We start from the raw sequence: 25,300 nt of genomic DNA, 5'->3' as shown, positions 1-25,300 counted from the left end.
CTATCGTTCACAAGTTTGAGGTCTGTAAGATGTTTTTAGCATGGACACTATCAGGCGGTTTAATTATAGATTTATAATTAAAATATATATATTTCTCTTTCAAATAACTTTCTATCCGTAGAATCCTGGACAAAAATAAATCATGGTTTATACAAAAATATTTAGCAGCACAACAGTTTTCAACATTGATAATAAGAAATGTTTCTTGAGTTCAAATCAGCATATTATACAATGATTTCTGAAGGATCATGTGACACTGAAGACTGGAGTAATAATGCTGAAAATTCAGCTATGCCATCACAGGAATACATTAAAGTAGAAAAACAGTTCATTTAATATTTGACATTATTACAAATTTTACTGTATTTTTGATCAAATAAATGTGTTTGTGTGTGTAAGTATACTGTACATTTTAGGCTTGGAGCTTCCTATGTAACTGTGTTTAGTTAATGACCCACTGTAATTTAAAGCTTTATATGATAGTTTGAGCTGCTACTTTGACACCACTCATTCCAGATCATTCTTTTAATTTCTTTTCTGTTTCTTGATACAGACTTAGGAGAGGAGGGAGAGAGGGACGATGAAGCAGATGATCTGTACGACCTAATGGTATGTTTAGAAACTGTAGAATTCCATTTTAATGACAGTTGCCATAGCAGCTGGGTTTTTGAATGCGATTTGTGAACAGTCTCTGATCCTTATTTTTATCCCCTAGTCACGGTTGGTTCGCAATGAGACCCCATATTTCTACTGGACAACAAAGAGGGATTCAATCGACTGCCGGTCTTTACGTAAAGATCAGATGACCAATCATTATGCAAAGGCGGGATCCTTTACAACCAAGGTTCATTGTAAACTTGACAAAAGAAGCTTTTCCAAACTAAAATTCCTGTACGCAACAACAATCATTACCGATAATTTCATAACTGTCTTCTTCAGGTTGGTTTGTGTGTGAATTTGAGAAATCTGCAGTGGTTTGATGAAGCAGATCCCGATACATTCTTCCCACGCTGCTACAGACTGGGGGCGGAGGATGAGAAACATGCTTTTATTGGTCAGTACACTTAATCTGGAATATACTGTGTCCTTGTTGTATTTTTCCCTATTTGCATATTGGTTTCTTTTCATTTAACAGATAATTATTTTCCCCCAGTGTGATTTACACCACACAAACTGCACAGTCTCCCTGGGGTAAACTGGGGTTAAGTGTTGCTCTCAGGCACAATTGTGATCTATGATCTCTGTAACAGTTCACGGGTCGCCCCAACCTGGGACTGAAGCGGCAAAATTTGCGTTGCCAGATCTGATCCTCATAAAGATTTTTAATTTTTTTCTGTTTCTTTACAGATGACTTTAGACGCACTGCGTGCACAAGTCTACTGCTGTATGTTTTGGAGAAGTCTGGAGGGGATTCAGAGTGGGAGAGAATAGGCAAGGTTCATGATGCTAAATCCCATGGTATGACACACACTAACACACACATTTGAACTCACACACGTATTCACACATCTTCCCTCGTTTTGTAGGTATGAGCAAGCGGCGTAAACAGCACACCAATCAGAGAGTTGGAACCTTGTTAATTGACAATGCATTGCGTGTATGTCAGGAGTATCTGAACAGTTTAGAACACTGTGACATAGACATCACTTTGGAAACAACCCCTACCCTCTCGGAGCAACAGTGGAAGGTGTTCCTAAAGAATTATTACTTAGTTATTCAGTGAGTATAATTTTTTATTATTATTTATAGTATCTAAAATTGCATAAAAGAGTAATATCATGAATAAAAAAGTTCTTGATCTTTTTAAGAAGAGTTCAATGTACCTACCTAGTAAACATACTGTAAGTTTCGGGACCGAACATTATGTAAATCACCTTATGAAAATAAACAGCATTACAAACTAATGCAACTTTCTAACATTAGACAAATTAAAGAATATATATACACACATTTACATGTCAACAACGGTGTTCAGCAACTTGGACTGCCCAATCATGGTAAAGTAATAAAGATGGAATAAGTAGAATAGATATTATTATTCCTAAACGCCAGAATTATTAGACCTGATATCAAACCTGCAACCAGTGAGTAATAATACAATAAAATAATAATAATAAATTGCAAGAAACCTTTACTAATATTATTAGGGGTCTCAGGGAAATAAATAAAATAGTAAAAATGATATAAAAAAAAAAAGATTTTGTCATCTCTAATAAGCTTAAGGTTTCTGTTCCCTTTTTTTTCCTCGAAAGGCACTGATTAATTTTTTTCTCCAACCTTGTATTATTTCCATCACTAACACTAAGTTTATCTGTAGAATAGTGAAGATGCATAATAGTAAGCTTTCTTGCAATGTTTCTTTTCCTTTGCAGTGAAGGACTGACGATAGAGGGATGTGAAGAATATGTGGAGCGTTGCAAATGCATGCTGGAGCAGATGCGTCAAGTTTGCCCTCAGATGGAGACGGATGGACTCTGCAACATCTGGATCATTAAACCTGGGGCCATGTCACGAGGCAGAGGTGATTTAGTGAAGGTCAATGGTGTAAAGGATATTGCAAAACTGTTTAATTCACTCTTGACCTATTGTTCTAGGTATAATGTGCATGAACAAGCTGGATGAGATGTTGGGTTTAGTAGACCACGGCATCATGATGGACAGTAAATGGGTGGTGCAGAAGTACTTGGAGCGTCCCCTCCTCGTGCATGACACTAAGTTTGATGTAAGGCAGTGGTTCCTGGTCACAGACTGGAACCCTCTCACTGTGTGGTTCTATCGTGAGTGCTACCTCCGTTTTTCTACCCAACCTTACTCCACTCATACATTGGACAGGTGAGAAAACAAAAACAAAAATTCTGTCATCGTTTACACACCCCTATATCGTTACAAACTTGTATGGCTTTCTTCTGTGAAGTACACAAAAAACGATTAAACTATAAACTATTAAATCGAGCATTAATAAGGCAAGTCACTATCAGTCAGGATTTGGCACAGAATTTAATATCCAACATGCCAGAGTGAATTGTAGAGGTTATGAAGAAGAAGGGTCAGCAATGTAAATATTGACTCTTTGCATATATTGAATGTTTTTGCCAATAAAAGCCTTTAAAACTTGTTTTCCAGTGTACCATAGAAACATGTGAAAAAATGATCTACAAATACTGAAGAAGCAAACTTTGCGAAACACAAAATTTGTCTCTGCCAATACTTTTGGCCACGGCTGTTGTGAACTAACGTTAAAGGGATAGTTCACTTTGAAATAAAATTTTGGTATGTTTTAGCTTACCTCAAGGGCATCCAAGATGTAGGTGTCTTTGTTTCCGCAGTAGTTTCAATTTTGATATTTTTAGGTCAAACCGTTCTTGTCTGTCAGTCATATAATGCAGGTCTATGGTCACCACCTCAAAGAGCATGCACAGAGAAGTCCAAATTAAACAATTCCCCATCGTAAGTACACACTGATGGCCTAAGACACGAAACGAGCGGTTTGTGTGAGAAAACGAACAGTATTTATTATCGTTTTTACCTCTTGTACACAACCACGTCCAAGTGATCTGAAGCCAGAACGCGCGCACACGTCACACACCAGGAAGCGCGTGCGCCCTCAGATCTCTGTGCATGCTCTTTGAGGTGGTGACCATAGACCTGCATTATATGACTGACAGACAAGAACGGTTTGACCTAAAAATATAAAAATTGAAACTACTGCGGATACAAAGACACCTACATCTTGGATCTTGCCCTTGAGGTAAGCTAAAACATACCAAAATTTAATTTCAAAGTGAACTATCCCTTTAACAAATGGAACTTTAGTGCTACCAATGTTTTTGTCTATGCAGTAAATGATGACATAATTTTACATTTTCACTATTCCTTTAAGATGGATTTTTTTTATCAGCCCCTCAACTGTCTTTCAAGGCTTCAACTAATCTTTTTTCCCCCCTGTACTTTAACACCCTCAGCTCTGTACATCTTTGCAACAACTCCATTCAGAAGCATTTTCAGCCAAGCCCAGATCGCAGTCCTTCTCTACCCGCTGAGTGCATGTGGTCGTGTTCGCAGTTCCGCTCCTGGTTGGCTGCTTCAGGCCGTGGTGGTCTGTGGGAAGGGGTGGTGGTTCCAGGTATGCAGAAGGCTGTTATTCAAACTCTCTTGACTGCACAGGACACTGTGGAACCTCGCAAAGCCAGTTTTGAGCTTTATGGAGCTGACTTTATGCTGGGAAATGATTTGCGACCTTGGCTGTTGGAGATCAATGCCAGCCCCACCATGGAACCCTCCACAAGAGTCACAGCTCGACTCTGCCCCGCTGTACAGGAAGACACTTTGCGGGTGGTGCTGGATCGACGCTGTGACCGCAACACTCACACTGGAGGCTTCCAGCTCATATACAAACAGGTACACACAGAGAGCCATATGGGTGAATCTGTCAAGATATGTCTGGATCACCAAACCAAAGGAAAAAAAGAAAACATATATACTACTGATCAAAAGTGTAGGGTGGTAAGATTTTTTTATGTTTTTGAAATAAGTACCAAGGCTGCATTTATTTGATAAAAAACACAGTACAGTAATATTGTGAAGTGTTTTTTTACGCTAAAATTTTATTTAAATTTTTATTATTTTAAAATGTAATTGTCACGTGATCCTTATATGCTGGTTGCTGCTCAAGAAATATTTCTTATTAGTATTGATGTTGAAAAAAAGTTGTGCTGGTTAATATTCATTTTCAAATGAACAGCATTTATTTAAAATAGTTTTTTTTGTAACAATGTCTTCACTGTCACTTTATCAATAAGCGTGTCTTTCCTGAAAAAAAATCTTAATTTCTTTACTCAGCTTTTGGAGGCATTTGATATTTAAATAATTACCCATATACCTGTATATATGCAGTATATATATATATATATATATATATATATATATATATATATTAGGGCTGTCAAAAGATTAATCGCGATTAATCGCATCCAAAATAAAAGTTTGTGTTTACATAATATATGTGTGTGTACTGTGTATCATTATTTTGTATATATCAATACACACACATGCATGTATATATTTAAGAAATATTTGCATACATGTACTGTATATATTTATATATAATTTATATTATATATAAATATTTTTTTTATATATAAATTACACATTTTTCTTAAATATATACAAGCATGTGTGTGTATTAATAATTAAATAATTGTCTTTAAATAATTAAATATTTTTTATGTTATTATTTAAAATTGTTTATTTTAATATATATATATATATATATATATATATATATATATATATATATATATATATATATATATATATATATATATATATATATATATATATATATGTGTGTATGTTACAGTAATGAGAATGAGGTTATGTATTAAATGTAATTGTCCTGAAAATGTCACAGAAAATCGAATCGTTTTTTGGGTCGTAATAACTAACTTTATTTTTATTTTTATTGTTTTCTTATGTTTTCAGGCAGCAGTAGAAGTTCCTCAGTATGTGGGAGTGAATCTTCTTGTAGAGGGGACTTCAATCAGACGTCCCCGTGCCCCTATTTACAAACCTCTCATTCAGTCTCTCCCTGAGCCGCTATCAAAATCCACCAGTCACAAGCCTTCACTCATAAGCAGCCATTGCACTTCTGGCACGGAGAATCAGTCACAGGGGGTAAAAAAGGCCTGGCCTACACTCTCCTCCCGTAAAGTCACACCGGAGCAATCTTTAATCTTTCACCCTAAACTGAGGAAACGTCCCCACAGACTAGTCTTAACTTCAAACTGTTGTGTTCTTCCCAACCCATCTGAACTTCTTCCACAAAAGCTCTCAGACACTCTAGCCCGGCCCGATGACCCTCACACACACAGGACACGCTGTAACCTTCCATCTCTTTACCGTCTGACCCCCTCACTGGACGTGATAAGCATACGACCTACACAAACTGTCACCTCCTTTCGCTATAAACACAACATGCACACAGTCAATATATCTTATACAGCCTTTCCCATGCACCATCAACCTTCACTAAACCCTAGACGGACCACTGACACTTTTACAAAGAGAGAAGGGCCGAAGTCATCCTGAGGAACCTTTTGGAGAACAGGATTTCATACAAACAGATTCTTGTGAGTTAATATGACTTAAATGCAATGAATACGTTTTAGACTGCATCGGTTGCATTGTGAGTTTATCTTTAAATACACTGGATTCAAAACCCATATACCTTATCAATCTACTGTCAGAAATAAAAGAGAACTGCATATTAGTTGAGCAAGAGCTCTCTGTGACTTTTTCAGTAATTAAGTGCACATTCTTTAAAAAAATATATAATAATCTGTCATCATTTTCTCTCATGCGTTTCCAAACCTGAATATTAATGTGGAACACAAAAGGAGATCTTATGCAGAAAGTTGACTGGTCTGGTCTCTTCCATATAATGGTTCAAAAAGCACCACAAAGCACATTTGACCTGTGCTCTCTACTTCAAATCTCCTGAAACCATACAAAAGCTTTAAGGATTTTCACCGATTTTTTATGGCTTAAAGACACATTTTTAACATAATGAATTAAATTCAGTGTGAGATATACAGTAGTACTATTATGGAGTGCCTAACTCTGTATTATATTGATATGGGAAACTTTTCAATGGTGCTATTTTTGATGATTATTAACATGGTCATCTAACTGTGATGTACTGACTGTAGTATTAACTTAAGTTATGGTGCTGAATTTTGTATTCTATATGTCAGAATGTTTCCATATGAGCTTATCATTGACAATGTTACTTATTTGAAACACTAGTGACATTCTCAAATTGTAACTTTTTTCAAATTCATGCAATTTATATGTTTTGCACTTTATTTTACAGTATGTGCACTTACGAGTACTTACAGTGTGCTTGAAAGTACTGGGTATTATAAGGTAACTACATGGGTTTAAGGGTAGGTTCAGGGTTAGTACCTAGTTATTGTATTTTCTATAATAACTACATAGTATTTAAATGGGGAACAGGACTATAAAATAAAGTGCTACCCATGCTTTATATAACTCGTTTTATATAACTCATGTTTTTAACCAAACTCACCACTAGATGGAGTATAACTCATGCTTTTAACCAAACTCACCACAATTCTTTTAATCTTCCTCATTTGTTTCACAGTGCTTATCATAAATTAAGTAGTATCATATCAATTGCATGCTAAATCCACCATCATGGATATGTTTGTTACAATATGCAATTAATACAGTTTTGCATGTCAACAAAAGGAATGGGGTTTTGGGTCATTTCTTCATAAACGACATTCTGATGAACCTACAATAAAAAGAACTTGAACTAAAATCACTGAAATATTATTGTATTTTTATTGAATTTTTTTGGAGGACTTATGCTTTCACCTGTCTCTGTTGTTCTTACTCTACATATGAATTATATTATTTTTTATTTTATAAGACATTTTTAGAATGTTTACATTGAACTGTAATTCAAAAACGTTGCTTTTTTTTAAATCTATTATATTTTATTGTTTTTACACAATGTCACATTCATATCAGGACATTTTCTGAAGGTTTTGCTTTAGACTGTAATTCAGAGACATTGCACTCAGTCACATATACAAACAAAAGCAAATCGAGTCATGCTGATCGCTTTACTATCAACAAACACTCGCTTTATATGCACACGCATTAGCAGACACTGTAAAAATTATTGTTGCCAGGAATTGTTTTTTTTACTCCCTTTTGCCTTCCAGCAGCTCTCAAGTAATTTTCTGTTTTCAAATCTTCAAAGGGATGTATGTCTGATTTGGAACAGGATGTAGCCCAAAAAGTTCCCACTGTCCACCAAGCTTTCACACAGCTAAATTAAAAGAAGCTTGTTTTCCTTTTTTATACTTTATAATATCTACAGTATACTACCACGGTGATGGTTTACTATCCATGTGGCCATATGTGGGTAAAATACATACCTTAATAAGCATGGAATATTACTTAAATATATAGATGTCTGACAGATTCTTACATTCATCACCCCCTCTCACACACACCACTCTCTCTGTCACACACACACATGTTGGGCATCTGTGAATACCGTGTAACCACAGAGACACAACTATGCACCACCAACCCTGACTATAATAAACTGTAGTTACGTCATACATATGTTCCTCACTCAGGCCCATATACAAGTGGAAAAACTTGCTAAATATTTTATTTACCTGAAGTATTTGAATTTTCTTGTTCATATACATCATCTGAATTGCGTTTACAGTACATATATATTTATAGAGAAGAGAAAGGTATGATTGATGTTTCAGTAAGCCTTGTATGTACATTTAAGTACCACTAGTACTAGTAATTAGTAATTAGTAATTAGACAGCCAAAAAAAGGAGGCACACATTTTTTTTTAACACTTCTAGAAGGTTTCTCAATTTCAAAATGGAGCCAAGACCATCGGCGCTGTGGTGATTGATTGATAATCCAAGCAATCAGCAAATGTCATCTCTTTGCATCGGAGAGATTCTTGAATGTCTTCCATGTTGATTTAACAGAAGATCTTTGGAAGTACTGCATGGTAAGTATAAAAAGGCTGGAATGCAGGCCGGTGACCTATTGAGCTGTTAACTAAATGGGAGGATAGAGAGACAGATAGCTGGGAGCAGTGGGTGTAAGTGTAAAAGAAAGCACAAGACTCTAACATAACATCTTAAGCCTCTGACACACTCTGCACACAACATACCCGGAGGGAAAACGACAACTTGACAAGTATAAATGAGAAGGATATTAGCAGGGCAGAAGTGTTCATTTTTAACATCACTGATTTTTTATTATATTTTTTTATTTTATGTGTTATAATTTTTTTTTTTATAGCTATTATGTTTATTTATGAGTGTGAAAAATGAGAGAAAGGTTAAGGTGAGTTTAGGAAAGTTTGGGTCAAGGCTGTTTCTTTTTTCACGTATTTCAGAGTAAGTGCATTGTGTATTCAAGATTGCATGGCAATTAAACGTAAAAACAATTAACCTTGTCAGTGTAAAGTCATTTAAAGGCAGCAGTTCTGGGGCATCATCTCTTCTGAGTTACAGGAACGCTCAGTGATTTATCAGCTCTCCGTCATTTCACCATCTGCCCTGTAACCACATCACAAAATATGAAGGCACATGTGTGTAATATGTGTTGCATGTGTGAGCTGCGTGTGAACCTGCATGTGTGCACCTGCACATTTTATATTTCTTCCATTTCTCTACTACTGTATTTCATTCAGTCAGTCAGTTATTTAAAGATGTAGTTCAACTAAAATTATTCTCATTCCTGAGTTTAATAATTAGAACACTATAGCAGACAAGATGTGCCGGATCTTTGTTGTGATTACAGAGGCCCTATGAGGAGGGAAAACAGTCTTGCATTACATCAGAGGCATAAATATGGTCTGTCTGTACATATGATGTACAGATGACAAGACCTCAAGCTTCCTTGGATTTTAGTGGACAACTAAGAAGGAGTATTCAAAACTGCAAGCTCAAAAATTCATGTTAAAGGGTAACTCTCGCCAAATTGCAACCTATATATTTTTGTTAATCTACCCGAGTCAAACTTTGGTGTAAAAGCATAATTAGAATGGAAACGCCACTTTTAAGATTGACCGTATTTTTCGTTTTCGGTCAAAATGCCTTTTGAATGGGAGTGCTAGGGGCACTACAATGATAGCATCAAAATCGCTATTTTTAAAACACTAAGGAGGCTCGACACAACATGAAACTGTGCTTGAAGTATCACCAGGGGCTCTACACATGAACTCGAGCATTGACAACATTTGTGTACACAAAGTTTACTAAAAAGAAAGGTTTTGTATGACTCACTTTATCAGTTAGTGTGTCCGGTGGCTGGAATTTTGTCAAATTAGTCGATCTCCAAATGCAATGTAATGAACTGAGCTTTCCATCTTTACTCTCCTCATGTTACATTGCATTCGGAGATCCTTGTGCAACTTGTGCAGTCCTCCATGTTTGATCTCATTACAACTATCGATGAACTGTATGTACAGTACTGTATCTCTCCTCAGAATCCCATCTTCTCAGTGTTTTAAGTTAGTAAGACAGTAAGAAACAGTTCAGACAGTAAACCTCAAATACTCACAGCCCCATGGCAAACGACCAAGAAAACATTGACCTTAATGCACTACCAGGTGTATGGAGGCTCATGTGTACCTGTTAGTGTGCTGTTTAAGCAGGTAAAACATGTTGAAGACATGCTGCACTCACATGATCATCTGCTAAACTAAACTGTACAGAGGGATGCTGTAACTCACTTTCTCATCTTTCAGCATCTCAGCTCACACTGAATAAGCCTGTTTCCCATTCTTGTCCTATGGAATGTGTGTGTGTGCTATATAGAGCGACATCCTGAATCCACTTTTCATTTCAGCTAAAATGCTGGGTTGTTTTAGCCCAATTTTGGGTCAAATATTTATAATATCTACAGTATACTACCACGGTGATGGTTTACTATCCATGTGGCCATATGTGGGTAAAATACCTTAATAAGCATGGAATATTACTTAAATATATAGATGTCTGACAGATTCTTACATTCATCAAACCACAAAAGAAAAAAATGACAGAATGTGGTAGTAAAAAAAGCAAACATCTCTCACCCCCTCTCACACACACCACTCTCTCTGTCACACACACACATGTTGGGCATCTGTGAATACCGTGTAACCACAGAGACACAACTATGCACCACCAACCCTGACTATAATAAACTGTAGTTACGTCATACATACACACTATATGTATACCTGAAGAAATTAAGTTTTCTCAACTTAAATTATCATGTTTTATCATGAAAAACGTGATAATTTAAGTTGAGAAAACTTAATTTCTTTAGGGGTTACCAATTGAAGTAATTTTTTAAAGTTGATCCAACTGTTCACTTTTTACACTCAGGCCCATATGTTTATTCAAGTGGAAAAACTTGCTAAATATTTTATTTAACCGAAGTATTTGAATTTTCTTGTTCATATACATCATCTGAATTGTGTATACAGTACATGTATATTTATAGAGAAGAGAAAGATATGATTGATGTTTCCAGGACATTCCTGTCCTATGGAATGTGTGTGTGTGTGTGTGTGCTATAGAGCGACATCCTGAATCCACTTTTCATTTCAGCTAAAATGCTGGGTTGTTTTAGCCCAATTTTGGGTCAAATATGGATTGGTTCAATCCATTGGTTCAATTTGGATCAAACCCAAATGTTGGGTTAAAAATGTCATTTAAAAATTTAACCCAAAGCGGTGTTTGTCCATATTTGACCCAAAGTTGGGCTGAAACAACCCAGCATTTTTTAGAGTAAAGAGTCCATGCATGACTTGGCTAATATTCATTGCATACATTTTTAATGAGAATACATTAAACTCTAATGCACATGAATCTGCCAGGCTTTCCAGAAGTTTAGGAAAAAATGTAATTATTAATAATAACTATCATTATTGTTGTTATTAATGATTATTTTCTTTTTTATATTATTTTCTTGATGATAACAATTGATTATTTTTATTATTATTAAGCTTCAGTTATACAATGTTAATGCTTTGATGTAATTCCTGTATTGCAATTTGCTGTATTTCAATTTATTAAAGGAATAATAAATCAGTTTTGTATATTGTTCATTCAAGATCGGACAACATTGTGCTACTACCCCTTTTTAAGTCCATAACATAAGTGTAACATAAGCAACTGCTTAATTTAAAGTACATAATTGTTTTGAATACCACCACTTTGTCACCCATTGTCCACCTTTGTTTCCAGTGCAAGTCTAAACTTGCCCTTAGAGAAAATCTGTGATGACAATATACTTCTTTGCTTTTGTTTAGCGCAAAAATTTCCAAAATAAACCAAACAGTATGAACACCTCCAATTTTATTTTATTAATGTTCATAAAGAGAGGAAAAACTAGTGCAACTCAAGCTTATGACTTAAATAGGACAGATGCCCTATAGGCTTGGATTCCAGATGAGTGTGGACAGATGCTTGGGTGTGCCACAAGTGTGTGTGTGTGTGTGAGAGAGAGAGAGATAGAAAGAGTATATTTACTGTAAACCTATAGGCCTTTAACCAATATATAAGCAACGTGGTTACAGGACAGATTGAGTTTTGCCTAAATGTAGGCTAACACTGGTTTTTTTTTTTTCCGCCTAGGGAATCTCTTTGCTATTGCCTCAACGTGATCCTGTAAACTTTTTACCCCTGACCTGCTATCTTAATTTAAAACTTTGCTCAGTTCACGAATCTCTGCTTCATAAAATTAGAATGATTCATGCGAACATTGTCGATGAATCATATTTGCTCAATTTTGTCTTTAAAGAGCGGGAAATAACTGTAACGATTTTTAATATGGTAAAAAATAAAGACAAAAATAATAATTGTCTCCCGTTTATTCTATTTTTATCAGACGCTGTGATGTTACGGCCCCAGGAAAAAATAAATACATTTAATTATGAACAATTTACCTGTGCAGGTACAGGCACGAGAGTAGAACGCACGAGCACAGCTGGCACATGATTTGATTGGCTGTAATGTGAGAAGGCGGGTAGCTCGCGCAGAGTTCTGAAAGACGATCCTGTGAAAAGAGTGAATGTAGGGATGGATTTAGTTAGCTTCAGGCATCTGAACAAGTCTGGACTACAGTGCTTTCACCGCAGCAGAGCAAAACGCACAACCAAGGAAATATGACTTTATTTCTCTGCTTGTAGTCAATGAGAGGATTTTTGCAGGCTTCACCGTTTTGAGGAGGGGAAGTCCGCTGGGAGTTTGGCAGATGCTCACTTATCACACAGGAGCAGGTTGATAAAACTAAACTCTTTTCGAGTCATTCTCCGTTCAAATACTCATTGAAGGGAATTTGTCAGATCATGTGTGACTAGGACAACGTCGTTGACCAGTTTTGAGCGGTAAGTAGGCTATTCGAATGTTTCCTTTGAATTAATGGAGCGCTCCATGAGAAGTGATAGAGCGCTCTGGGGTCAGTGATGGAACGCTCTAGTACTAGTAGTCAGCAATATAACGATGTATTAGGGAGCTGATTTAGGATCAGTTATAGAGCGCTGTCAGAGACTAAATGCTTCTGGATAAGTTATTTCGCGCTTGTCAGGTATACAGCGCACTAAAAGGTCAGTGATAGACGCTCTACTCTAGGGCAGTAATTCTCAACCTTTTGACCTCCATTGGATGCTTCAGGAAAAGTTATTTCGACCTGTCATACTGCACACTATAAGGTTAGGTCAGTGATAGACGCTTTAGGGCAGCAATTCTCAGCTTTCAAACCTCCGTTTTCCGTCATTGTCTAAAACCATAAAGGAGATCTTGAAAAGAGTTTTTTTCTGGTGTTATGCCGAAGCTGTTGTTCTTTTTATTAACAAAAAAGGGCGTCAAAAAGACTTAAAATAATTTAAAATAAGACAAAACAATCATTAAAATACATAAAGTACATAATACAATCTTAAATCTCCATGAACATTTTTATAATGACAATACACTTTTCTATTTATGCCAAACTCTAAAATCATGATCAGGCACAAATTGTGAGTAAAAAATATAATATATATATATTTTTCCTTAATCTTTATTTAGTAAATAAAACACTGAACAAGTCATGGGGCCTATGATTATTGTTGAGGACAATGGTTGGCCTTGGAGTCCAAAAGGTTGAAAACTATGGGTCAGTGATTCTGCAGCCAAATCAGTGATAGAACTCTTTGGGGTCAGCAATTCAAAACTTTGAGATCCGTTATAGTGTGCTGTAACACCCTGAGGTCAGTGACCGAGAGAGTTCATAGGGTCAGTGATAAAAGCGCTTTAGGCTTGGGAAGAGAGAAGCGTCATGATAGAGTGGTGACTCTTGAGTTTGAAGCAATAGGCTGATGATTTATGGAAGTAATTCTGAGAGCTGTGGAATGTCAACCTTGTTTTACAATTTAGAGCAAAAAAAATTGTAAGGACTATCATGCACAATGATGCCGGTCTAATGAACATGACTGATTACTGGCACGATACAAGCTTGTGGTCACACGGAATAGCTCGATTCATATTATTTGACAGAACAGATGTGCTTCAAATGCCTCAGATTTATTCATATAGTTCTCATTAGATGTGTTAAAACACATCATCACTGCATAATTATATATTTTATTTGTATGATACTGCTTGAGGTGTCCTTGGCTCCTGTGTTACAACATTATAATGTAGGCTAATTCACATTTTTTATGTTAGTTAAATCATACAGGACATAAGGAACTAAAAATGGCAGTAGAGAGCACAGATCAGAAGCAAGATAAAAGAAATCACAGCACAAATATGGTTCATGAGTAGACCACATGTGCACATGTTGCCGTTTATATGGAGAACTGCTGTGGGGAAATTAGAAAATGATGAGCTGATGTTTTGATGAAATTGAAAAAGAGAGATCTCCACATCAGCATCACAACATTTCCAAATTGCCTGTTCAGGGAGAGGGGCGGGGCATGACCTCAGTTGAACTTGTGTGATTCGTCACTTTGGATATCTCACACTCAGTAGGCAGGGCTGGGGTGTCTAGGTTACTGTGGACACCTGCTGAGCATGCTTGCATGGCCGAGGGGCTGCTCAAGTGTTGCCAACTATTTTCAATGGAAAGTAGCAAAAGCCCACTCAGAAAGTCACTAAATTTCACTAGATGACGTAATGCACCAACTGTCGGCAGTTTACATCTGTTTGCTCTCCTAATCTGTGCTCAGATACTGTAAATTTAATATAGCTGAATGTCTTATAAAAGCATAGTGACAGACATAGTGACTGATTACATGTTAATCATTAATCGCTAATCGCTTTTTTGTAAAAAGTCACTAAAGGGGTCTGAAAAGTCACAAAATTGGCAACACTGGGCTGCTCATGTTGAGTGACTATAGTGACAGTCTGTGAATGTTAGTGTGTGGGCTTTTTTCCTGTATTAAAGAGAATGCATGTCATTACTGAGAACAGCTGAAATGCTCAGTAGACCTTCGCTAAATATTTTCTTAAGACTGAGCCAAGACTTAAATAATCATCTCAAGAACAATTATAAATCGGCACCTTAAAGTGTTCCAGGGTTTTAGTCCCTGTGTTTGCCATTCACTTTCTCAGTTCTTTTGATGTCAATACACTACTTCAGTAAACAGTAGAAAAAATGTTGTCAGCACTCTTTGTCGCATGTGTGTGAACAACATTTGGGGCACATATAACCAATAACATCTGTGCGTCAGTCTCCATAGCTTCTCTCCCGATTAGACTGTAACACATACATAGTGAAGCATGTGAATAGAAATGCCTTGTGTATGTCTAGGGCTGGGACGGTATGCGACGTCGCGCTGGAACAACAAACACAAAGTGTGGCGATGATAATCTCACGTAGGCCTACTGTTTATGTGCTTTATTTAATGTTAAAAGCGTGTAATGTGACTTTGAATATCATTTAGTGCTCCAGCTTTGTAGCTGTAAAAGCAACAATGGATAATTCACCTCAGATCTTGAAATTAAACAAATGGAAACAAGAACGTTCAAACTGTGAACAAACAAGTGTATTCTTTGACAAAGATTGTTTTAGTAACTCCGTAGCCTATGTATTTGAATAATGTTTAAATGGTGTAATATTTGTGAATTTGATTATGTAGAGTGCTTATCCATTTTCTTGCGAGTGCCATCAAGATTACTCTCTGGTGCCGTGCACTCGCCGCGACTCCGCGAGGGTTGACAAACGCGGTCTTCACGTGAGAGAATTGTGTTAAATAAGGACGTGCATTTAAAAGCTGAGGTCCTGCTTTTTGGGCTTCAAATTATAGGCTATAAGACATTTGCAATATAATTGGGAGTCTGCACAGGGTGTTTATTTTGAAATTGACTTTTTTTATTTGTATTATTTAGCCTACGGTGCGGCTTGGACGCGCCGCGTGGTGGCTGGTGTAAACACAAGCATTGACTAATGTTAGAGTGGGCGCGATCAGCTCCGGTAGCTGCATCGCAGCCGTAACGCGCCACAGAGTGTAACCCCTTATGGTGAATAGCCTACGAATGGAATGTTATTATCTGTCATGGAACATTGCGCTCCCCATCTTGCGAAAGGTCGGATTTGCTCCATCTTTTGATAAGTTTTGTTTAGAACACCTTAATCCATGTAAGACACAATGTTATTAGACACAATCCATGTCATTAGACACAACGTGAACACATGTTAAGGCCAGTGTTTATTTATTTTGTTATTTTTTTGCGGTGATGACGGTGACGAGCTCAGACCCACGGTAGGCGTCACGTGACCGCGGTATTGCGGTAATGCGGTAACCGTCCCAGCCCTAGTCTAAATATACTCATATTTATAGAGGGGCAGTTTGTCCTGTGTTTCTCCTGGGATGTTGTTTATGTGTTTTCAGCTCTTTGCACACACAGAATCTGTGAACTTTACTTTTTCCAATTTTTCTGCACTGATGATAGGGGAAATTTGGATACATTTAAATATGGTGAAATGAGTTGAATGAAGTTTATACATTTATTTTTTGGCGGCTGAAAAAACATGCATAAATTAATGAAAATAATTAATAAATGACAATGCACTCACCTCCCCATACATGATCGTTTTTTACTTATTTTGGCTAATTTGGGAATCTTTTTTGTGCTGAATTACTCATTTACCGACTCTTACTCACTCTCCAAATTGTGTCTGTATTTTGGTTGATGCTTGCTTCTTTTCTTTCTCTATTTCTTTTGGAATCCACTCAACTAGAAGATGTGTTTGTTTTTATTTCCCTATGATATTAAGTACTCTGCCCTCTCTGTTTTTGTTTCTGTACTGCTTCGTGGGAGACAGACTGTAATGAAATAGTTGGCAGTGTGACCAGCAAAAAAAGCTTTGACACCCATTTTTCTTTTGCGTTCTGAAAAAGTGACCTCTCATACTTTAATATTTTGAGGATAAACTCTAGTGACATTGTCAGGGCAAGGAATGTTTCTAAATTAATTCCTGTCCCTTTTAGGACATCATCTCCTGGCCATGAGTTTTTCATTGTTCTAAAAGTCTGTTTGAAACATGAACACTTTCGTGACTCATGAACTCATGACGCATTATTTTTTGGAGGGAGAAATTAGAATTACACACACAATAAATCACTCTTTAAAAATGAACAAATTGTGTGCAAAATTCACCAACATGACAATGTCAAAATGGATACCATGTATAAAAACTTTTTATGTGACATTTTGTTCAGAATTTTCTGAAAATACAATGAAATCTGTATTTTAGATTGATTAAACTTTCCATTATACTTGTGAAGTGTGTCAAAACAGCATCGTCAATTTAGATATGAAAAATCAGCTCTATGCCATTAGTTGTTGGTCACATGTATGTTATTCTGAAACAGGGGTATAGTTCACAGAAAAATGATCTTGCTACCATGACGTACTTTTCAGCGGTGGTCTGGTATCTGTGTTCAAATTGATTACACCGGTAATGCCGCCAGTTGGATGCTAGGTGGTGCTGTGCAGTAATGTTCCACAGAAGAAAGAAGTTAATACATGTTTAAATGACATGAGGGTGAGTAAACCTTTTTGAGGAAGCTACCCCTATGAGGATATGTCTGTTACTTACTATACTTACTATACCTCAGATTTACCGTTTTCAATAAGGAGGCTTTAGAAAGCTTAACGTAAAAGGATGGGGAATAAATGACTACTATTATAAACTGTTGGATAGAGGAAGAATCATCAGTCAGAAACATATTCAATGTTTGATTGCAAGTGAGACAGGATGAGACAACAGTCAAAATGAACATTTTAATTGATGTAGCCTATATTTGGTATTTGTAGTGTAGCAGCTATTGTAGAGTGGCATGCATGTAGTGGATGCTGTTGTTTCTTCTCCCAGCATTCACTTTATAGAACTCAGGAATGTCTCTGTAATTCCTCAGTCTTTTATGTTAAGCCACACATTAAATAGCCTTTTTTATTGTTTGAAAATGTCAGGACTGAGATCTATTTTAACTGGGTTCACATACAAAAAAAAAAAATCAAACGCTGTTACATGTCATATTCTGCAAGTATTGCATTCAATTGAATGATGGCATTGGTCCATAGCAATGCTCTCTTGACCCCAGGTTGCAATGATCAATGTGTAGATGAAGGAAGGGAGAGGCTGAAGGAGACAATCTGGCTGTTCAAACTCAAATATGGTTCAGACAGGAATCAGGATACTTATAAATGCTATAATTACCATTTCATAAACCACATAATAATGATGATGGTATCCTTTTAATTAATGCAAACAACACTGAGAGAAACAGAGGCAGATTGCTTGAAAGGGAAAGAGTTGAATGGGAGACAGAGAGAACAACTACAACAACTGTATTTCCACATAAAATCAGAAATCGAACAAAGGGATTTAAATTTTGATTCATGTGTTTATGTTTATATTAATAATATTTACAATAATCAGTAATGTGAACCCATTCTGTATATCTGTGTAATTTGCCATATACTGCTGTTTATGTTTTTATTGCCATAAGGAATTAAGCAACTGATGTAAAAGCCTCTTTAAAGGGGCCACATCATAGAATTTAGTTAATGGCACAATAAAAAAAGATGATGTCACTGGACAAGTTCACTCAGCTGTAAATAAAGGACACAAAATGTCTTGCATGTGTGTATGTGTGCGGTTTGATTGTTTAGATGAGTGTTTAGTCTGTTCGTCTGTGTATTTGCGTGTGTTCCGGATAGGCATGCGTTTTGTGATGCATTAAGGTTTTTGAGATGCGTCTGGGTATTTTGAAAGTGGTTTAAAATATACATGTAGTGGTTTTTTTTAGATTTAACAATGAGACTAAGTTTAATCTGAACTGAAAGTCATCATCACGATGAAGACAAAACAGGTAAAATAATTCCTGTTTCCCCCAGACAGTAAGAGACACTGGAAAAATAAACCAATACATACTCAGTTATGCTTGTCTGTCTGAGATCTTTTAAGGTTTAATAATGTCCATGTGTGTGTTTTATGTGCATCTCTGTTTGTCTGCAAGTTCTTTGTTTTTAGGCTGGCCATTTTCCAGAGCAGTCACTGTTGAGTGCAAACCGGCGTGACTCCAAATGTGAACCACGATTTCCTCTTTATAAATCAAAAACAGACCCGTCTGCTGAAATGCATTTAAAAAAAATCGCATCTTTGAAGGCACAAGTAGCGACACTAAGCACACGCAACAAACATTCATGTTTTGACCACTTCCGTTGAGAATGATCCCACATAACTCTGTCATGGATCTGAATCAGACAATAGCTTATTATTTTGAGCAATAGCAGACTGTAACCTAATAGCATTTGGAATGTTCTAATAAACAAATGTTCTCTTTTGAATTTTTTTTTTCTTCATTGCCCATTATAGAGCGGCTTTAAAAACGTGCACAAGCTCATCTTCCTCTGAATGTCTGCTCTTTATTTGTGTGGTGGTGATGGTGCAAGCCCCACCTTGCTTCTCAGTTTCTTGTCTTTGAGCCTCTGCCAGATGTTCATGGTGTCTGGGCATTCATTTCACCTGAAGGAGGAACATTATGTTACTGCTGCTGAAGCTGAAAACAGGGCAGATTGCTTAATGAATAATCAGCTGTGGGCATAGATGACCTTTCCCCCCCACATTTCTCTCTTTGTCTGTGTCATTATGTGTAGGATTTGAAAATGGGGTGTTTGCTGCAAAGGACTGTGCTGCTTGCTGTGTTGCTGTCTCTCCCATCGCGTTCTACAGCTCAAGGTAAAGATTAATGTACTCTTTCAGGAAGTGTCATTCAAATGAATGTGTATAGCGGACCACAGTTAATTTATCTGTAGCATGTACAGTTCTCATGTAGCATATTTAATGCAGTAATATCAATTTGCAGAATGTTTCCTTTGCAATGAAAATGAAGACATTTGAAAACAAATTTGAGGCATGTAAGAAAGTCACAAAATCATAAAGCTAAAGTGATTCTAAATGTAATTATCATAAATATTATTTTATTATTATATTGGTAAATAGATATTAAATACTGATATACAGTAAAAGTATGTCTGAATAAAAAATAAAGTAGCATTCAAAGTAACAATATATTATTAGTAGTATAACAAGTAGTATAATATTAGTAGCTGGGCAACGATTAATTGCATCTAAAATAAAATTTTGTGTTTACATAATATATGTGTGTGTACTGTGAATAATTATTTTGTACATATACACACACATGCATGTATATATTTAAGATTTTTTTTTATTTATCTATCTATATATATCTATAATATAAATCATGTATAAATATATATACAGTATATACGTGCAAATATTTATTAAATATATACATGCATATGTGTGTATTTATATATACAAAATAATTATACACTGACAGTACACACACATATATTATGTAAACACAAACTTATTTTGGATGCGATTAATCGTTGCCCAGCACTAATTATTAGTTAGGTGTTTTCAAATAATACATCTTATTTATTATCTTTTATGCATTTTTATGCATTAATATACATAGATCGACATACAAAGTTACCTGCATGAAGAAAGACCCCAAAATATTGCCTGATATATATATATAATATTAATCAATACAGATAAATAAATAAAAAATCACTAAAATCTGTCAATAACCAATTGGGTCCCAGTATTATGCATCTAATTTTAAATGCTGCACGCACATAGTGCATTTCTTATCATGCCCTACTCATGTGCAGAGTGCAGTGACTCAAATCAAACACAGCAGGTTAATTAGTTTGTTACCTTAAGGGGCATTCATTCAAGCAGCCGTTGAGTCACACACAGCCATATAACTGATAACTGAGTATGACTGGAAGTATACTGAACTGTGTAAAGGAGAGACACTGCACCAGTTACTGAATAAATGGGCCCAGATGCTTTGTTTTCTTGAAATGGCTTTGCAGACTGGGTGCTGATGGTCATTTCCCGTGTGTCTTCTCACCCTGATCCTTCTCTAATCCTTCACTAAATACATGAATTGAATAGGCCACAGATGTGAATGTTTATGGAAATACTGAAGCTTAAGTTCGCAGTTGTATTTGTCACATACACAATGGTACACAGTGAAATGTTTTGTCAAACCCTCATGACTGTGCATCTTAGATATAATTGAAAATATACATTAGCCTATATGTATATATGTTATATATGTAGGCATATATATATGCAAAATAATTGTAGGCAAAGAAGCAAATTTAGAACAGTATATTAGCACTGTATATTTTCTTCTGAACGCATTTTTATTTCTGTTAGTGACTGTGCTTTAGCATTTTTAGTCACAACAGTCTAATTTTGGCTGCACTGATGAAAACATGTGTTTGTATTAATAAAAGCCCACATATCCAGACTTCTATTATAAATATTTGTCTATCTCTTTAACTGTGAAAAGAAAAATACAGTTGTGTATATTAATGTGGTTGTTTTTCTCTGTTGGCAGGCCAGTGCAATGATGTTGTTGCAGCAGACATTGTGTTCCTGGTGGATGGATCATCCAGTATTGGCAGGGCCAATTTTGTGTTGGTCAAGAATTTCATGGCAGGGATTGTCCAACCCTTTGCCAGAGCAGTAGGACCCAATGGCATACGTTTTGGAGTCGTACAGTACAGCGATACTGCCAGGTCTGTGAAACTGTGTTTGCTTGTGTACTTAAGTCATGTTTACCACAGACATTATAAAGGTTTTTGTAAATTTTTATTGTATTTTATTTGTACTTATTCATTTTATTTATTTCATTGATTTATTTGAAATACGTTATTGAAGTGTAATCTTAACAAATGGTTTAGAAGGTGGTCTTTCACCATTCAAGTAATGGCTGCCAATTAAACTGCCTTTAAGGGACTATTTACATTATATTTACATCCTTACCTCTTATTGTATGCAAATAGTACATACTGTGTGTTATGGCAATACAAGTGGATTCATTTTTATGAGTCTAACAAACTGAACAAGGTAAGTTCATATTATTTAATTTGCCAAACTTGTCCAAGTTGAATAAATTCAGAATCTAAATTGAATCTGAACCATCTTGCTCAATATTGCAATGTGAAAACTGTTAGTATTAAAAATCAGCAGAGTAGTATGTAGAATCTTGATGTTGTTGTGTTGTAAATAGTTGTTTGACGTGATCATTGTGATGATTCCTTAATTTTCTTTTGGTGAATCTTGTGCAACCTGCTCATCATTTTTTTTGCAGATGCAACTACTTTGCAGGAAAAAAGATATAAATCATGTAATATAATATGATACAATGGATCTGGATTTTCTCTTTCATTCAAACAGTAGTCAGCAGTTAAATGCACCAAGTTAATTGAGTTAATAGAGCATGTTGTAAACAGTGTTGTGATGGCTGCACATTTTATATTTGTTATACATTAAAGGTTTATGTATGTGTTTGTAAGATTGTTGGAACTTTTGTTGATTATACTACTTGTGTGTTTTATGACAATCAGGGTGGAGTTTACATTTACAGCATACCTGAATGGAGCTGAGCTCATCACTGCCATGGAGAATATTAACTATAAAGGTGGGAATACGCGCACTGGGGCTGGTCTCAAATACATCGCAGACAACTTCTTTAACCCTGCCTCTATCAGAGATGTACCCAAGGTGAGCTGGCTATTATGATACATTGTTTGACTTGCCACATCTGTAGTATTTTGACATGGACCATAAATGTGTAAATTACTTTGTTTGGCTTTGAATTATGAAACACAGTATCTTATGCAGCATTTGTACACTGTGCACATTCCACAATTTGGGGTCACTAAATTGTTTTAAAAAAGAAGATACACTTTTTTATAATGTTAAAAATATTTCTGTATTTCACAATATTACTGTTTATACTGTATTTTTAATCAAATAAATGCAGCCTTGGTGAACATAAAAGGCTAATTTCAAAAACAATCAAATCTAACTGACCCCAAACTTTTGAACAGTTTTGATTGTTAATTTTTAAGATTCTATGTAAAATAAATCCCATTATGGTATCCTAATGGTATCATGAAAAAAACATATTGGTTGACCACACATTTATAACTTATAATTATGCATAATAGGTTTATTTTATTGACTCATCAAATTGTCTTTCATTTTTTCAGATCACTATTCTTATTACTGATGGTAAATCTCAGGATAATGTGCAGGAACCTTCACAAAAACTACGTAGCCTAGGAGTCAAAATATTTGCAGTGGGTAAGTAACTGTGCTAATATATAGTATCCAGTATTTAGCTACCACTGTATATTTTAAGGAAATGTTTTTTTCTGTAAACTTTAGTGCATCTGTGGGCTGTGGATTCAGTTTGTGTAAATTAAACATACATTTGTTTTGTATTGATATTATGGTTGTTTCTCTCTCTCTCTGTCTGCATTTCTTAGGTATAAAGAGTGCAGACCCAGCTGAGCTGAATCTCATTGCCTCTCCCCCTCAAAGTGACTTCACCTCTCAGATTGGGAACTTCAAAGCTTTGAGCTCTTTGCTTCCCCTAGTGTCTCGACGCGTGTGTACAACAAGTGGAGGCTCTTACTTAAGTGATGGTAAAAGCCTGATGTGAAGTAGACACACAATGCAATTAAATCCAAGAATATGATTATTTTTGTAGTTTTGTTACATTTTTCATTTAGAACATTGACACTTGTTAAATGCTTTAATTGATCCTACTAAATGAAAATCATATTACTGTTTCCCCATCAGAGGCCTACAGAGGTCCATCAGACTTGCAGATTTCAGATGAGACCACCAATTCACTAAGATTTCGATGGACATCTGCAGGAGGGCCTGTTAGTGGCTATGTGATTCAGTACAGGCCCTTATCTAGCTTGGGTCAGCCAATCACAGCAGAGCTCCGACAGGTGAGAAGAATGTTCATCCTAAATGACTGTTGCTTTTTTTGTGCAAACTATGACACTACTTTATGCTTATTATGTTTCTAGTGTTTAAGTTTTAATAATTTTGTTATGTGCTTTTGTCTTTTTAAGTAGTTTTTTTTGTTAAATATTTCTATGTAGCTTTAATGTGTTCTTATTTCAGGTTTAGTAATTTTAAGTACTTTTAGTTGCCTATGCAACATTTTTTTTGTTACTTTTTTCATCTAATATTTATATTTTATTTTATGAATTATTTTAATAATATTATTTTTTGTTTTAGTTAACAATGGTGGTTTACACAAAGTATAGCATAATGGTCTCCAGTTAACTTCAGCCTTTATCTTTTGACCTGCAGGAAACAATACCAAGCAACCAGCAGAGCTACATTTCACGAGAGCTGCGTTCAGGCACAGACTACTTGATCACCGTTATTGCTCAGTACCCAAACAGCTTGGGAGAGTCAGTGTCTGCCAAGGCCCGAACAAGTGAGAACTGCACTTAATAGAAATATGAATATTTAATTCAGCTTAACTCCGAAAACAGCTCTCATTCTCTCTTACCCCAAACTGCCCTCTAGAGCCTCTCCTGGGTGTGACTACACTGCGACTGGTCCAGGCCGGGTTTTTTACTCTGGCTTTGGGCTGGGACGCTCCAGCTGACCAAGTACAGGGTTACAGAATCACTTATGGACCTACAGGTGAGAGAGACACACAACTACATGCATACTAATGCTGCATTCTATTACATTTCTCAATAATTATTTTACTCAGTGTGAGTCAGTGGATAGGGCTGGGACGGTTATCGCATTACCGCAATACCGCAATACCGCGGTAACTGACGCCTACCGCGGGTCTGAGCTCGTCACCGTCATCACCGCAAAAAAAATAAAATAAAAATAAACACTGGCCTTCACATGTGTTCACGTTGTGTCTAATGACATGGATTGTGTCTAATAACATTGTGTCTTACATGGATTCAAGGTGTTCTAAACAAAACTTATCAAAAAGATGGAGCAAATCCGACCTTTCGCAAGATGGGGAGCGCAATGTCCCATGACACATAATAACATTCCATTCGTAGGCTATTCACCATAAGGGGTTACACTCTGTGGCGCGTTACGGCTGCGACGCAGCTACCGGAGCTGATCGCGCCCACTCTTAACATTAGTCAATGCTTGTGTTTACACCAGCCACGACGCGGCGCGTTCCAGAAGCATCTCTCCGCGCCGCCTAGTCTATTTTCGACGGACGCCGCGTCCAAGCCGCACCGTAAATAAAAAAAATAAAAAAAGTCAATTTCAAAATAAACACCCTGTGCAGACTCCCAATTATATTGCAAATGTCTTATAGCCTATAATTTGAAGCCCCAA

General features: G+C 36.2%; 2 protein-coding genes across 6 annotated transcripts in view; both read left to right on the top strand.

Moving 5' to 3' along the window:
- The window catches only part of ttll3 (tubulin tyrosine ligase-like family, member 3), a 32,098-nt gene extending 24,750 nt beyond the window's left edge, over positions 1-7,348 (top strand). For 2 of the 3 annotated variants that reach the window (XM_084425962.1, XM_084425963.1), the window contains 9 exons: positions 554-609; positions 716-844; positions 940-1,054; positions 1,348-1,458; positions 1,527-1,719; positions 2,373-2,521; positions 2,595-2,832; positions 3,963-4,398; positions 5,482-7,339. In XM_084425962.1, the coding sequence (XP_084282088.1) occupies positions 554-609; positions 716-844; positions 940-1,054; positions 1,348-1,458; positions 1,527-1,719; positions 2,373-2,521; positions 2,595-2,832; positions 3,963-4,398; positions 5,482-6,087 (2,033 nt within the window). In that variant the 3' untranslated portion in view covers positions 6,088-7,339. Of the gene's footprint in view, positions 1-553; positions 610-715; positions 845-939; positions 1,055-1,347; positions 1,459-1,526; positions 1,720-2,372; positions 2,522-2,594; positions 2,833-3,962; positions 4,399-5,481 lie in introns of all 3 variants that reach the window. The other variant, XM_084425961.1, reaches the window with a different exon arrangement.
- Positions 7,349-12,702: 5,354 nt separating this feature from the next.
- col7a1 (collagen, type VII, alpha 1) overlaps positions 12,703-25,300 on the top strand; it is a 62,035-nt gene continuing 49,437 nt past the window's right edge. For all 3 annotated transcript variants that reach the window (XM_084426167.1, XM_084426166.1, XM_084426165.1), the window contains exons 1-9: positions 12,703-12,953; positions 19,714-19,795; positions 21,504-21,684; positions 22,516-22,672; positions 23,164-23,257; positions 23,443-23,601; positions 23,759-23,916; positions 24,287-24,416; positions 24,509-24,628. In XM_084426167.1, coding sequence (XP_084282293.1) covers positions 19,723-19,795; positions 21,504-21,684; positions 22,516-22,672; positions 23,164-23,257; positions 23,443-23,601; positions 23,759-23,916; positions 24,287-24,416; positions 24,509-24,628 — 1,072 coding nt within the window. In that variant the 5' untranslated portion in view covers positions 12,703-12,953; positions 19,714-19,722. The remainder of the gene's footprint in view (positions 12,954-19,713; positions 19,796-21,503; positions 21,685-22,515; positions 22,673-23,163; positions 23,258-23,442; positions 23,602-23,758; positions 23,917-24,286; positions 24,417-24,508; positions 24,629-25,300) is intronic.

The sequence above is a fragment of the Rutilus rutilus genome (assembly GCF_951802725.1).
Source record: "Rutilus rutilus genome assembly, chromosome: 12".
NCBI classification, from domain to species: Eukaryota; Metazoa; Chordata; class Actinopteri; order Cypriniformes; family Leuciscidae; genus Rutilus; species Rutilus rutilus.
The sequence above is the reverse complement of the archived record's forward strand: the minus strand, read 5'-3'. Positions and strand labels throughout refer to the sequence as shown.